This window comes from Theobroma cacao, chromosome 1, assembly GCF_053813885.1.
Source record: "Theobroma cacao isolate CCN51 chromosome 1, ASM5381388v1, whole genome shotgun sequence".
NCBI lineage: Eukaryota > Viridiplantae > Streptophyta > Magnoliopsida > Malvales > Malvaceae > Theobroma > Theobroma cacao.
In genome coordinates this window covers 14,792,712-14,806,123 of record NC_142639.1, presented here as the reverse complement: position 1 = coordinate 14,806,123, position 13,412 = coordinate 14,792,712, and the positions used below count along the sequence as shown (strand labels likewise).

Sequence of the window (13,412 nt, the reverse complement as noted above, 5' to 3'; positions counted from 1 at the left end):
GAACTAATTCGAAGCTTAAATCAACTTAGTTGTACTATTAGGTATACTATCGACTTTTGATAATTTTTTCGAGGTATTCAAATATGCAAGCATGTTGTCAAATACATGAATGACATGGTAAGTATATTATAGAGTAGGGCTTGACATACAAAATCTTAAATGCACCACTACTCATAACATTACTTAATAAAACTTTTAAGAAGATTTTTGAGAAATGACAGAGCAACAAGATATTGAAAAGCCATAATCCATCAAACAATTAAATTAGCGATACAGTATAATGACGTAGAGATGGAACTAAATTGTAGTATAAGCTTTAGGAGTGGAACTTATGACCTTGGCAATGAAGTCATCGATGCTTTTGTCAGAACTTCCGCCTTCATCCACTGCTTGTGTAGCCAGTTTCTTCCATTTATCAGAGTTTCTTCTCGCATCTTTACCCCTTTCTCCCTGCATTATCTCCCTTATGCAATGTTGTATCGCTTCCCTTCCTAACAATCCCTTTCTCATCAGCTGGAGCTTTAAGCCCCATTTCCCAAACGTCCATGATGTACTTAGCATTGGTGCTTTGATCAGTCCATTGGGGCACTCCTACCATTGCAACACCCAAACTCAGAGCCTCCAATGTCGAATTCCACCCACAATGTGTAACGAAACACCCTGTCGCCTCGTGTTGCAAAACCTCTAGTTGTGGACACCACGTCACCACCGAGCCTTTCTCTGATGTCTCCTGATCCATGAAATCTTTCGGCAGTTTTGCTTCTTCGGATGCCCTTACCACCCACAAGAAATAACTTTCGCTCCCTTTTAAACCCCATGCTATTTCTTCCATTTGCTAAGCTTCCAGAGATGCCAAGCTCCCAAACGAGACATAAACCACAGAATGTTTTGGCTTGTCATTTAGCCATTTCATGCAAGCGTCAATGTTTGGCCTGAAGATGCTAAAACCATAGACTTCGTCGTCCTGGAGTCGCTTATCTAAGAACATAGTTGGCCCAATTCTCTTTAATGGCCAGAGCTTTGCCAAGCAATCCGTCTCCCGCAAGAAAATTCATGACAGCGAATAAGTTTTTGAAACTAAAGACCTTATGGATACGCCAAATTAAGTTGTGACTACCAGACAAAGACACAGTTGACTCAACTGCCTCTTTCTCCAACTCATAGAATGTATTAAAAAGTACCAAATCTGCTTTGTCAACATTGGCAAACTGATTCAGAACCATTTCAAAGAAAGCAGGGTATGACCCCAAATCAGAAATGAAAGAAGGCATGTCCTGGTGTTTTGAGTGGAGGCAATCCAGGCACCAGAACTTCAGGCTCTGTGAAAGGAAGCTTGACCAAACCCTTATATATATGGTAGTATATGCTGCCAACAGCACTAGATTGAGTGAAAAACACAGCACCAACCAAGCCAAACTTGTTGGCAACATTTAGAGCCCAAGCCAAGAAAGAATCGTAGACTATGCAATTTAAGGGGCAGCCTGATGCATTCAATTTCTCAACAAGCTTAGTAAGAGTTTGAGGGCCAACCTTCCAGAAGCGCTCAAGGTAGGCCTCAACACTTTCTGCATGGCTGATGCCGCCTTCATCATAGCCATCGGATATGGGCTCAAGCGCAATGGAAATGGACGTTGCTCCGTGCATGGTCTTGTACATGGACTGAGGAGTGGCTAATGTGACTTTGAGCCCTTTGTGTTGTAAGCGCTCAGAGAATTGGAGCATAGGATTTTAAGTGGCCTTGGGTTGGGTAGGATAAAACCAAACAGTGAGCTTTGTGGGAGGCTTCTTGTGCATTCTCCATTCTTGTTCTTTGCACAATCTTGAGCTCTCTCTCTCCTGCTCCTTCCCAGCTGCCTCCACGATGATCTATAGGAACTGCACTACTCGCAGCCGAGGGAGTTGTGTGGTTGTGGTCCATCTTGATGGATGCGTGTGCTTAATAACTGCGAGGCCTACCTCGAACACGGAAAAGACTCTCTCCTAGCAATGGCATAATAGTCATGACCCCACTCAATAAAAACTGGCATCAATGGATCCTACTCAATTATTTATAGAAGAGCTAGGTTTATATTAATTTACATGAAGGAGTACAAATTTTGTAGTCACTCCATTAAAATTAATTAAAAACATAAAAAAGAGAGGGTTAAACAAATTTATTTTTCATTTATTCTTATACTGAATGTATGCAGCTTTCAAAAGGGATGTTCAAAAGGTTTTATATTTGTATACTACAAAATTGCTTAAAGCCCACAAATTTACGAGACATTTCTCAACCTCAAATGATAAATCATTATCAAAAAGCGATTAGATAGAGAGTTGGCAGATGCCATTTTTTATTTTTTGCTCTAATGGGCTGTTTTACTCATTTATACAATTGTAAGAGTCCTTCACCTATAAATGCCAGCTGCTGCATTATTAGATCAAACTACCCTAATTAGTATAGTTATCATTATCGCACATACGCAATATATATCATATGATAAATATGATATTAGTAGAAAATAATATGTATGTATAGTTATATCGTATTTGATTAAGTATTAAAAATATATCGTATAATATGTAATACATATTTTATGATATATGACGTATCATACGATACGTGATGTATTATACGATACAGTCGATATGTTTTTTATAAACTTAATTCTAATTAATTATTAAAATTTTTATTTTTTTATTTTTTTTAAGTTGAAATATGAGAAATTATATTTTATGTGCTTTAATCTTTAAATTTTAAACAACAAAAACTAAAAAATAGAATTCGTTTTTAATTTTAACATGATAAATGTTTTTGGTTAATCAATAAATTAATATAAAAATAATATAGTTTATTTAAAAATGTATATTATTACGGAATATATTGAAAATTTAAATTAAAAAATAATCATCTTTTCAATTTATGTTTTATAATTTTCAATTTTATAAAAAATATAATATTTTTTTAACTTTTTATTTTATATATATATATTATTATTTATAATGAATTTTAAATTTTTTTATCATATCTTATCATATGATACGACAGTAAACTAAAAAACAAAATTTGTGTGGATTTAACAACCATGCTAACTAGGCTATGGTGAGCTCCAAAACAGTAGGAATAGAGGAGCACACATCAGGCGCGGGAGTGGGGAAAATTCCAATTTCAACAAAAGAAAATTACAATTTTGATGACAAGTGGCAATTGACAAGGGAAGCCCTCTTTAGTCTTCACAACTGTCCGCGAAAGCGAAACAAGCAACGCCAGGCCTGTGTAGACTCCAGCATCAACGGAAAGGACCCAAGTCTTTCTTCTCTCTACAGACTACAGCAATTGTTTAAGAGCAGTAAATAACCCCAGACTCAACAACAAAACCTTTGTCCCACTTGTATAATTTCTTGCAGGATATCAAAAATCAAAAGTTTAACTGCTTCGGTTAAGCTGAAAGAAAATCTTCCTCACATCTACGACGACTAACCCAATTTTGAAACCTCTTCAAACCATCAAAATTCTCACCAACCCATTTCCAGGAATCACCTGAAATTCCTGTTCCATGGAGTTTAATTGCTCATCTCCTAACACCATCCCTGTAGTTTCGACTTTTGCCTCTCCCTTTGACAATTCTCCTCCGGCCAACGACTCAAAGTCCTCCTCGACCAGGAAGCCCATAAGCCTATGGCCTGGAATGTACCATTCACCAGTAACCAATGCTCTATGGGAAGCAAGGTCCCAAATATTTGAGAGACTCCGTGACCCACCAAAAGATGCGCCCCCTCAGAGTGAGTTGCTCACCAAAACTCCTTCTCAAAGCAGGACCAGCATCCGTTATAACTTGTCATCAGATTATATTTTGCGAGAACAATATAGGGATCCCTGGAATGAGGTTAGAATTGGGAAGTTGCTTGAAGACCTTGACGCTTTAGCTGGGACTATCTCTGTCAAGGTACTCTTTTTACAAAGCTCGTTCTTTATATTTTGGAGACTACAAATGTGCAACCTTTTTGAATGGCTAAAGTTGTGTTGTGTTGTTCGTTCGTTTGTAAATTAGCATTGTTCAGATGATGATAGCACAACCAGGCCTCTCATGCTGGTCACAGCTTCTGTTGACAAGATTGTTTTGAAGAAGCCTATTAGTGTTGACATTGATCTGAAAATAGTTGGTTCTGTCATATGGGTCGGGAGGTCATCGATTGAGATTCAACTCGAAGTTATTCAGTCCACAAAAGGTGCTTGTATCTTAAGTGTATGATTAGCTTTCAAATTGAAAACTTTCATTCTGGTACCAGAAAAATGAAAAAGATAGTTGGAAACATTTATATTGTAGCATCTACTTTAAGGAAGGGAGAAAATCATGACTTTGCATTTCCATCAAGCAATTTGAAGATTAGCTGATTGGAATTCCATATAAATGATATATGCATTCAATATTCGCAGAGATATATTCTGGTACAAATCATTAACACATTATAAACTTTTCCATATGGTATCCATAATTCCTTTTAACTTTTTCATTTGCATTTGCTGATGTTTCAGATATAAATCATTGTAGCAAGTTAGTTGTAGATTTTCCTAAAATTTTGAGCTTTGCCCAGACTGTGGAACATAATGGTGTGACTTAGAATACAGTATTAACGTTTAGATCCATCTAAACTCTCAATGCTTAGTAGTTAAACTCAGTTCTAGTGAAAATTCAAGTCAAAGCATGGCATGGAACTATCCTAGTTTCGGTTCTGTCATTTACTTTTATCGATAATACTAAATTCCTTACAGACTTCATTTTATAACTTGTACTTTAGTTGACAATAATTGACAAGCTTCCTTCAAATTTTTGAGAGCCTTATTTGCTTTCATCCTCAGATCATCTACATATTAGCTCTATATTTCCTCCTTGAGGGCTTCCTGCTAGATCTACGTAGTCATTTTCTGTTATTCATTCCATATCTAGAAAAGCTGTACCTGTGTCTTACCAGAAAACTTCTGTTCTATCTGATATAGACATTTACTCCCCCCCGCCCCCCCTCCCACCCCCCTCTGTTTTTTGTCATGCTGAAAGGAAAAAAATTAAAAGATTTTATCATTTAAAACCTAGTTAATATGCATATATATAAACATTGTCCGCACAATTCACATGTTGTCCTTTAAGTAGAAGCACATTTTCCGCTGACATTTATGCAACTTTTACTCTTTGAGTGCTGAAGTATCATTTATCTTCTGTTGTGAGCTGTGACAGTGACAATTTCTACTTAAATGATATTTTTTCCACACGCAAAGATAGCATATGGAACTGACATAAAATTTAGGTTATTCCTTCTCACACTAAAGTTCTCCCTGTCCGCTGACATGTTTTGATAGTCTTGTTAATGGCACTGAAATTCCATAACATACGTACAGGTTACTTTTCTTTGAGTTATGAGAAATAATAGGTAGTTTATGAGACTGCACAGCTGCTAGCAGTGTAATTCTTCAGAAAAGTCTTCCCTTTATAGACATATTAGCTTTAAGTTTAGCTGTGATAAGTTACACTTTAATTAGATAATGTTATTTCATGCAGAAGACTCAGATGTTTCAGATTCAGTAGCTCTAACAGCCAACTTCATCTTTGTGGCCCGTGACTCTAAGACTGGGAAAGCTGCTCCTGTTAACCGGCTTTCACCAGAAACTGAGCATGAGAAGTTTCTCTTTGAAGAAGCTGAAGCCAGAAGCAAATTGAGAAAACGGAAAAGAATAGATAGAAGAGAGTTTGAAAATGGGGAGGTAAATAGACTAGAATCACTCTTGGCCGAGGGCCGAATCTTCTGTGATATGCCAGCCTTAGCAGATCGAGACAGCATTCTTCTAAGGGATACCCACCTTGAAAACGCTATGATTTGCCAACCACAGCAAAGGAACATCCATGGTCGAATTTTTGGAGGTTTTTTAATGCACCGAGCATTTGAGTTAGCTTTCTCAACAGCTTATGCCTTTGCTGGACTGGTGCCTTGCTTTCTAGAAGTTGATCATGTTGATTTCTTAAGACCTGTAAGTTCCTTTCTGGTTTTTATGGAGCTTTTAGCATTAACTTAATCGTGACTCAGAGAGAGAGAGGGGGGGGAGAGAGATCCTTATATATGAAATGCAAGGGCCACACAGTTAGTCACTCTATGCAATTTAACATTTGGGACTTGTTTCTTCTTCTTACATTTCATGCTTGGTGTTGTTTGAAGATCATTGGAGTGTGCTCCAATCTTTTCAACACCCCCAACCCTCCCCACTCCCTTCCCTTTTTCTTTCTTCCTCGGCCTTCAATCATTATTTTAAGCATATCCTTGTGAAACGGAAAACGAAGAAATTTTCAGATGCAATATTAAGTGTCCTTGAATATATAGCGCAACATGTTTCAACTTCTTTTATTTGCATTCCCACTCTGTTTAGGGAACTAAAACTAACTTGCCTTTACCCATGACGTACTTTAGCTAATTATTGATGTGTTTGGATGGATGTTAGCTTTATATAGAAGACATCGAGTTATCCATTAATCTTTTGGGGAAATTTTATTGCTTAAGTGAAGAATACATGTTTTTGAGCAGGTTGATGTAGGGGATTTCCTACGTTTGAAGTCATGTGTTCTGTATACAGAACTTGAGAATCCAGATCAACCGCTAATTAATGTTGAAGTTGTTGCTCATGTTACAAGGCCTGAGATCAGATCTAGCGAGGTAAACCACTGCAGACAGACTGCACTGTTACAGAACACAAGGCAACTGTCTTACTAATTCCATATTCCCAAAATTCTTAGTTACATAGTAACATATTATATCTTTGTCTATATGAATCCACTAAGCAGGTATCGAATACATTTTATTTCACTTTCACTTTACGGCCTGAGGCGAAGGCCACAAAGAATGGATTTAAGATTCGAAACGTAGTTCCTGCAACAGAGGAAGAGGCACGTCGTATTATAGAGCGTATGGATGCTGAGCTGCTGACACGTCAAAATCAGTGATGCAGGAGCAAATGGTGTTTTCTAATATAAGCTGCAGATGTTATTACTTAAATTTGAGATAGTTTGAACTATCTAAGACATAAATAAACGTGGCTGGTTATATTGTGGGGGCATGAGCCTGATGGGTGTCTGATTTAGTCATATTTCCCTTTAAGCATCACAAGTATTATGTGATGAAGCATTCTAAACATTTTTCAGATATGATGTCTGTTTAGATGAACTTCAGTTTAGCCTTTAACCCTTGTTGTCGTTCCATTCTTTTCTGATTTATTGCGCATTGACAAGCTGTTTGGATCATGATATTACACATTTTTACAAAGCCACTGTTCAGTTCAATCCCAAATTCAGGCAACTCTAAAATAAAGTCTTTGTTCAAATGTACAGTTCTTCACAAACATACCCGGAAAGATGGATAAAAGACTTATTGTATATAACAGAAAATTTGCTCTAGTATTCTCTCCTATGTTTAAAAGGCCTCTGCATAAACCAAGTTTCTGATAGGCTTACAACACATCCAACTAATCCAGCAGACTGCCTCGCTTCTTGCCCAAGAAAATCTCCTCTCGTATATTTATCTAATAACAAAACCGTTCCCAAAATATTGTACATGGATTTATACAGATACAAAAATAAGAAAAAATAAATAAATAAATTAAAAAAGGCCTTGCAGGCCAGGCCATACAAGCTCCAAACCCAGACCACCCAATGTTGGCAGGCAGCTTCTACCTATAAGTTTCAACCTGTTTACAAGCTGCAAACACTATGGTGATGCAGTCCCATCATCAGAACCATAGTGCGGCCTGCCCTGTAATCCGGGAAATGCTTGTTGCAGCATCGGATTCACGGGAACTGGAAAAACTTGTGGCATCATTGGATTCACTGGAACTGGGAATTTATGAGCAGAACTAATAATAGTTCGTTCATTTATCATGCCAACTTCCTTGCATACCCGATCAAGAACTGCAAGGAAATCTCTCACCACCAAAAATATTCTAAATGGGTGGGCTTCTTCCTTTGCTGAGTTCCCATGGAAGTATTCTGTAATCTCCTTCACTAGAGATAGAGCCACACTTTCATGGGCTTGAATCCTTATAATCTCCTCCTCGGCCATTTCCATAAACCTGTTCATTGATTCTGAAAGTTTCTTGCTGCTCTCATCTGACCCCATCGTTTCATTTAATTTTAGAACCTCGCTGATGTTTCCAAGGCCCCTAGAAAGCTTAGAGACATCACCACTAAGTACCTCAGAATCCATTGCAGCAGCTTTCTTCACATTGGTGAGCTCTGAACTGAGACCAGAAACAACTTGTAAACCAAGCTTCCTACACCGAGCATCTTCATTTAAAGTGGAGTTTGGTGTTTGGTTTTGGTTGGCATTTGAAAGCCGAGCACCCTCAGTTCTTATGATTTCTTGTACAACAAAATGCAAAAGTGTGGTCTTCCCATCCGCACCCTTGACATCAACAAGCTTAAGGAGCGTATCAAGTTTAAAGGCATGGGCATCACCACGGTTTGTCCCAACATTCATGCGGTTCCCAGTCTTGAGCACAGCCTCTAGAAGCTTCAAAAACATCCTACTGTTTCTCAATTCCTCACAAGCAGCCTGTGAAAAGGAAAATGAAATGAGATACAGCTGAAGATAATTCATGATCAAGCAATACTCGCTTCATTAATCCATCATTAAATAACAGGATTTAGCATTGACAGTATTCTGTGGAAAGATGCATTGCTAGTATGCTCAGGTAAGTGAACACACATACACACAATATCTTTTAGACTATTGCAATGATTACAACAGCCAAATTATAAAGAGAAAAAAAAGTACATATTGGATCTTAATATTTTTCCTGTTAAAATGTCTATACAAGTTTATGGATTGATCAGGCAGTCAGGCAAGAAATAACCTAAAGTCAAGGCACAATCAATTAGTCATTCATATTTTACTTCGGAGACAAACTTTAACAAAGTTTTTCAATAGTCATTGATATCTGTAGTCTTAGGAGTTGAAAATTTCTAAATGACAATGAAGGATATGGTAGTTGGATAATATCCACCTTTTAACACAAGCGGGAATAAGCAACCAACAAAAGCAGAAAATTGGAGGAAGACGGCAAGAAAATGTGCAAAACAGACAGTGTATTGAATTGAGTTGAATTACCTCTAGAGTTTCAAAAGACTTTTTGAGGTATTCAACTTCAGAGTCAAAGTTGGCTATGTACAGCATTGCATCCACCCTTTTAAATGCAAACGGTATATCAAGAACAGTTTTCAAAAATTTCTCAGCGGGACAGAGCTTGACTGGCGAGTCATCTTTGTACTCCTTCAACTTACGTTCTTCTTCCTTTGTTGGAGCCATTTTCAATAAACTTTCAAGAAGTTCCGTGCCAAGTGTATCTGCATTACCTGAATCATCATAGATGTGATTTTTAGTCCCATACAGAACAATTCAAGAGATAGGAAACCATGTGGTTGATCATGGGCAAGGATATTAAAGCTGTCAATGCAAGCTCAAAAGAGCAAGGGTTGCCAAAAATATAAAGTTGTCTGCTTATTGTCTTGCACAATATAAAGTTACAAATAAGCATTCAGTGAGAATATCTTTCTTAGTATATACTGAAAGCCAACTATTTCACAAGAGTTGGCTTCATTCAAAAACTAGTGAACCATTTAATTCAGGATCCTCAGTTAAACAAAACAATGCAAATTACTGAAAACCATTTGGAAATTAAAGCAATCAATCATATTAAGATAAACAATTCAATCCTCAGTAGTTTGCACCACAGCAATGCTAGAAATGCAAATTATATGTTTTAAATGGGAAAAAGTTTCTGAAGTAATCCAAACTTAAACTATACTAATAACTTTCATTCAAAACCTTGCACCATGAACTGTTACGCATTGATCCAAAGCTGTAACAAAACCAGTAAATTCAGCGACAACTTCAGCTGAAAAAATTCTTTAAGTAAAGCTAGAGGAGCAGAAGACAAAATACCATAACAACAGGCCAGCTTAATGACCTACGTGTAAGTTATGGACCTTTATGTCTTAAAATCTACAATATTTGAACAATAATTGCAACCAATGAACCAAAATGTCATATTTGATATTTTTAAATAACAATTTTACCTTCTAGAAGGGCTTCACAAACTTCCTCCACAGTCACATTGAGTGCCCGCAACAAAATTGCAATGTTCTGTGCCTTTTTGGGATCCAGCACTCTATTCTCTTGATTTGGTGATGGAAGAACAGAGCGTGGAGTTGTTTGCTTTGGTTTAGAATTCGGTGTGTTTACAACAAATAGTGTTTCAATCATCTCCTCATTCAACCTGCAAAAACCAAACTCTTATCAAATTATTCAAGAATGAAGTAGAACCGCATGAAAAAGCTTAATTCAACTAAAATAAAACCACTAAAGCAAGAACTCCGCAGTTAATGAGAGGTTGCAATCGTACTTAAATGAGCTTGATCTGAGGTGATCCCACACCATTTCACGATCAGAGCTGGCTCGTACTTTATCCCAATGTAACGGCTTTAACTTGGGTTTCGAAGCCTCGTCTACCTCCTCCACTGCCTCCGGCTCAGAACTCGTTGGCAACTCGACAGGAGAAATCTTAATTGAGTTTTGTGTCATAAACGGCATGGAAGGGGGCATTAGAGTAGGCGGCTTCGATATCTGTTGTGCAAAAGATACTGAGGAAACTGGCTTTTCCCAGAGCCGTCGTTGCTTTGGAGGTGGCGGAGGTGGTGGCGGCGGCGGTGGAGTCAAGATAGGCTTCTCTAAAGCCCTGCTAATTCTAACCGGACATGCATCAGGACTTTTCTCCAAATCTCTTCCTGGTGATGAAGTAGCCGAAGATGACAAAGAACCCTTATTGCAATTCGAAACGCCAACCATCAAGGGAGACATCTCTGGGCTTTTCTCGAAAGCTCTGTCTGGTGATGACGAAGCCGATGATAGCAAAGGAGACCGCTCATTCTCGTTCAAAGCTCTGCCTGGGGATGTAGAAGCTGACGACAGTAAAGGAGACCGTACAACATTTCGACCCATATCATTAACCATTCCCGGGAATTCACTCAGATTGTTTACCACGTTTCTAGCAGGTGAAGAAGACATCTCTGGGCTTTTCTCGAAAGCTCTGTCTGGTGATGACGAAGCCGATGATAGTAAAGGAGACTGTTCACTCTCGTTCAAAGCTCTGTCTGGGGATGTAGAGGCTGACGTCAGTAAAGGAGACCGTACTACATTTCGACCCATATCATTCACCATTCTCGGGAATTCACTTAGATTGTTTGCCACGTTTCTATCAGGTGAAGTAGAAGTTGAACAAGCTGACGGAGACCTTGTCTCGTATCGAGCCAGATCATTTATTGGAGGTTCTTTAGCCGGTGAACTAGTAGCGGCTGAAGATATAATCAACGGAGTCCTCATATTCTGAACCAAATCATTAAAATTCCTAATAGATGCATCTAGCTTCTCTATCAACACTCTGTTTGGTGAAGTTGTAGCCGAAGACAGCGAAGGTGACCCCATATTACGATCCGGGACAACAGATGAATTTGGGTTCTCGACCAATATCGGAGACAAGGAAGGAGAATGCACCCTCTGATCATCTGATTCTTTTACAAACACCCTATCCGGTGATGTAGAAGTTAAAGTCAGCGAGGGAGATTGTGCATTTCCATTGGACGCATTCGAAACTCTTGGTGAGTCAGCTAAAATCCTCTCCGGAGACAAAGAAGGTTGAACTTGCAGGAGTTCTGGAGATTTCGGGTCGGATCTTCCCGGACTCAAACTAACCGGCGGAGAAATACTAAGAGACCGAGACCTGGCGGGTGAACCCGAACTCGAAGATGAACACGAACAAGTACTACTAGACTGTATGCTTTTTGCAGCAATCGCCGAAAACACTCTTCTTGACCCGGATCCCGTTCCACTAGAACTCTCCCGACCGCCCAACGACCCTCTCGGCGAATAAAACTCTTCTTCTTCTTCTTCTGTAAGCGACTGCACTTCACCGTCTCGAAAGTTCCGACCCGTGTTCTGTCGAGACAAAGGCGGTAACGGCTGGAGCTCCGGCGAGTCCATTTTCCTCGGATCCAACCGGGCGTCGCCTCGCGAATTATTGGAGCCATCGTCGATTCCACCTCTTGAATTTACCAAAGTGCCCAAATAAAGGAATTCGGAACTGGTTGTGGAAGTTGTTCTCAGCTTACGAGCATCAACATTGCTGTTGGGGTTGTTATTGCTATTGGGGTATAATCTGCTGCTGTTGTCTGATGTTAAGGTCTTGTTATCGTCAAAGAAATTACGTTTTTGCCTACGGCGTCGGCAGTAGAAAAACACGATAAGGGCGGCAACAGTGGTGGCGGAAATGACGGCGGCGATTGCGAGGATGAGGAGTTTTTGGGAATTGCGTTTGGGAGTGGGAGTGTGGGGGAGGATGAGGGAGGAGATGTTGGCAGGGAAGGATGCGAAAGAGGACGGAGATGGAGGAGGGGGAGCGGAAGGGAATGCAGGGAAAAAGGGGGAATCGGGAGGGGTGGAAGTAGAAGAAGAGAAAGGATACTTGAGAGTGGGAGGGGAAGGAGGAGAAGGAGAAGGAGGCTCCGATGGAGGGATAGAATCTAAGGGAAAGAAAGGTTGATGGAGGATCCTACGGGTAGGAATGTGAAGTGAGGCACATGATAAAAACAAGGACAAGAAGAAGAAGAAGAAGAAGAAGAAGCAGGAGGAGGAGAGCATTGTGCTTTTGCAGGTCTGGGGAGGGGGGAGAGAGAAGGAATGGAAGAAATGGAGTTAATGGTGTGAGATATGTGGGGACTATTTGTTTCTTTTCTTTTCTGTTCTCTTGTGAGACGGGGGGGAAAGGGAAAGGTTGGTGAAAGAGAGCAGTAGTAGTAGTAGCAGTAGCAGAAAGATGAAAGACGAGGGAGGTGCATCCAGCTAAGATTCTGCTGGTGCAGTTGGGGAGGGCGATTTTCTTTATTTCCTTTCTTTTCTTTGTGTTTGTATTAGAGTCGCTTAGACTGAGCGTGATGCTTTGATGCGATGAGATTAGTTCTATTCACAACCAACAAAACAAGGGCACATCTGAACAGAAACTATCCTATGTGGTCTCATGTGCCCCTCTTCACCTCACCACCATATCACGGCCTTCGATTCCCAATTTACTCTTGAGAATCCTCTAGTGTTTTTTGCTTGCTGTCACCGTTATTGTTATCATTATTTATCAACATTGAAAGCTAAATCCAAGGAGATGGTTTCCTCAGCTGCTAATAATAGAATCCTGGGTCACTAAAGGTGTCCAAGTTTCTTCTTCCTTGATTAGAGTTAATATGTGTTACGAATATAAAGTTAAAGAAGAACACTTGTGAGTAATCAACTTTTATCAATTAGAGAAATGTTGAAGGGAGATAACCTTTTACGTGATCAACTAAAGCAGATGC

The 13,412-nt window shown here is 39.3% G+C and overlaps 2 protein-coding genes and 1 pseudogene across 2 annotated transcripts; 1 reads left to right on the top strand and 2 right to left on the bottom strand.

The window, feature by feature from the left end:
- Positions 1–258: 258 nt before the first annotated feature.
- On the bottom strand, positions 259–1,801 carry LOC18612584 (UDP-glycosyltransferase 74E2-like; annotated as a pseudogene).
- Positions 1,802–3,218: 1,417 nt separating this feature from the next.
- On the top strand, positions 3,219–7,203 carry LOC18612583 (Thioesterase/thiol ester dehydrase-isomerase superfamily protein). Its single transcript, XM_018126081.2, has 5 exons — positions 3,219–3,926; positions 4,032–4,209; positions 5,535–6,001; positions 6,550–6,678; positions 6,807–7,203. The coding sequence occupies exons 1-5, from the start codon at positions 3,537–3,539 to the stop codon at positions 6,963–6,965; spliced, it is 1,323 nt and encodes a 440-aa protein (XP_017981570.1). The 5' UTR covers positions 3,219–3,536; the 3' UTR covers positions 6,966–7,203.
- Positions 7,204–7,386: 183 nt separating this feature from the next.
- LOC18612582 (formin-like protein 1) lies at positions 7,387–13,163 on the bottom strand. The gene is made up of 4 exons (XM_007049458.3): positions 10,418–13,163; positions 10,092–10,291; positions 9,124–9,368; positions 7,387–8,568 (listed from the first exon to the last, which is right to left on the bottom strand). The coding sequence occupies exons 1-4, from the start codon at positions 12,706–12,708 to the stop codon at positions 7,726–7,728; spliced, it is 3,579 nt and encodes a 1,192-aa protein (XP_007049520.3). The 5' UTR covers positions 12,709–13,163; the 3' UTR covers positions 7,387–7,725.
- Positions 13,164–13,412: the final 249 nt, after the last annotated feature.

What these genes read in the sequence shown, in the direction of transcription:
- LOC18612582 (XM_007049458.3), bottom strand. Translation starts at nt 12,708, where the DNA reads ATGCTCTCCTCCTCCTGCTTCTTCTTCTTCTTCTTCTTCTTCTTGTCC. An exon ending in CTCAGATCAAGCTCATTTAA is followed by an intron (nt 10,292 to 10,417) that starts GTACGATTGCAA and finishes TGGTTTTTGCAG; the next exon opens with GTTGAATGAGGAGATGATTG. An exon ending in TTGTGAAGCCCTTCTAGAAG is followed by an intron (nt 9,369 to 10,091) that starts GTAAAATTGTTA and finishes ATGATGATTCAG; the next exon opens with GTAATGCAGATACACTTGGC.
- LOC18612583 (XM_018126081.2), top strand. Translation starts at nt 3,537, where the DNA reads ATGGAGTTTAATTGCTCATCTCCTAACACCATCCCTGTAGTTTCGACT. An exon ending in CTGGGACTATCTCTGTCAAG is followed by an intron (nt 3,927 to 4,031) that starts GTACTCTTTTTA and finishes TTTGTAAATTAG; the next exon opens with CATTGTTCAGATGATGATAG. An exon ending in ATGTTGATTTCTTAAGACCT is followed by an intron (nt 6,002 to 6,549) that starts GTAAGTTCCTTT and finishes GTTTTTGAGCAG; the next exon opens with GTTGATGTAGGGGATTTCCT.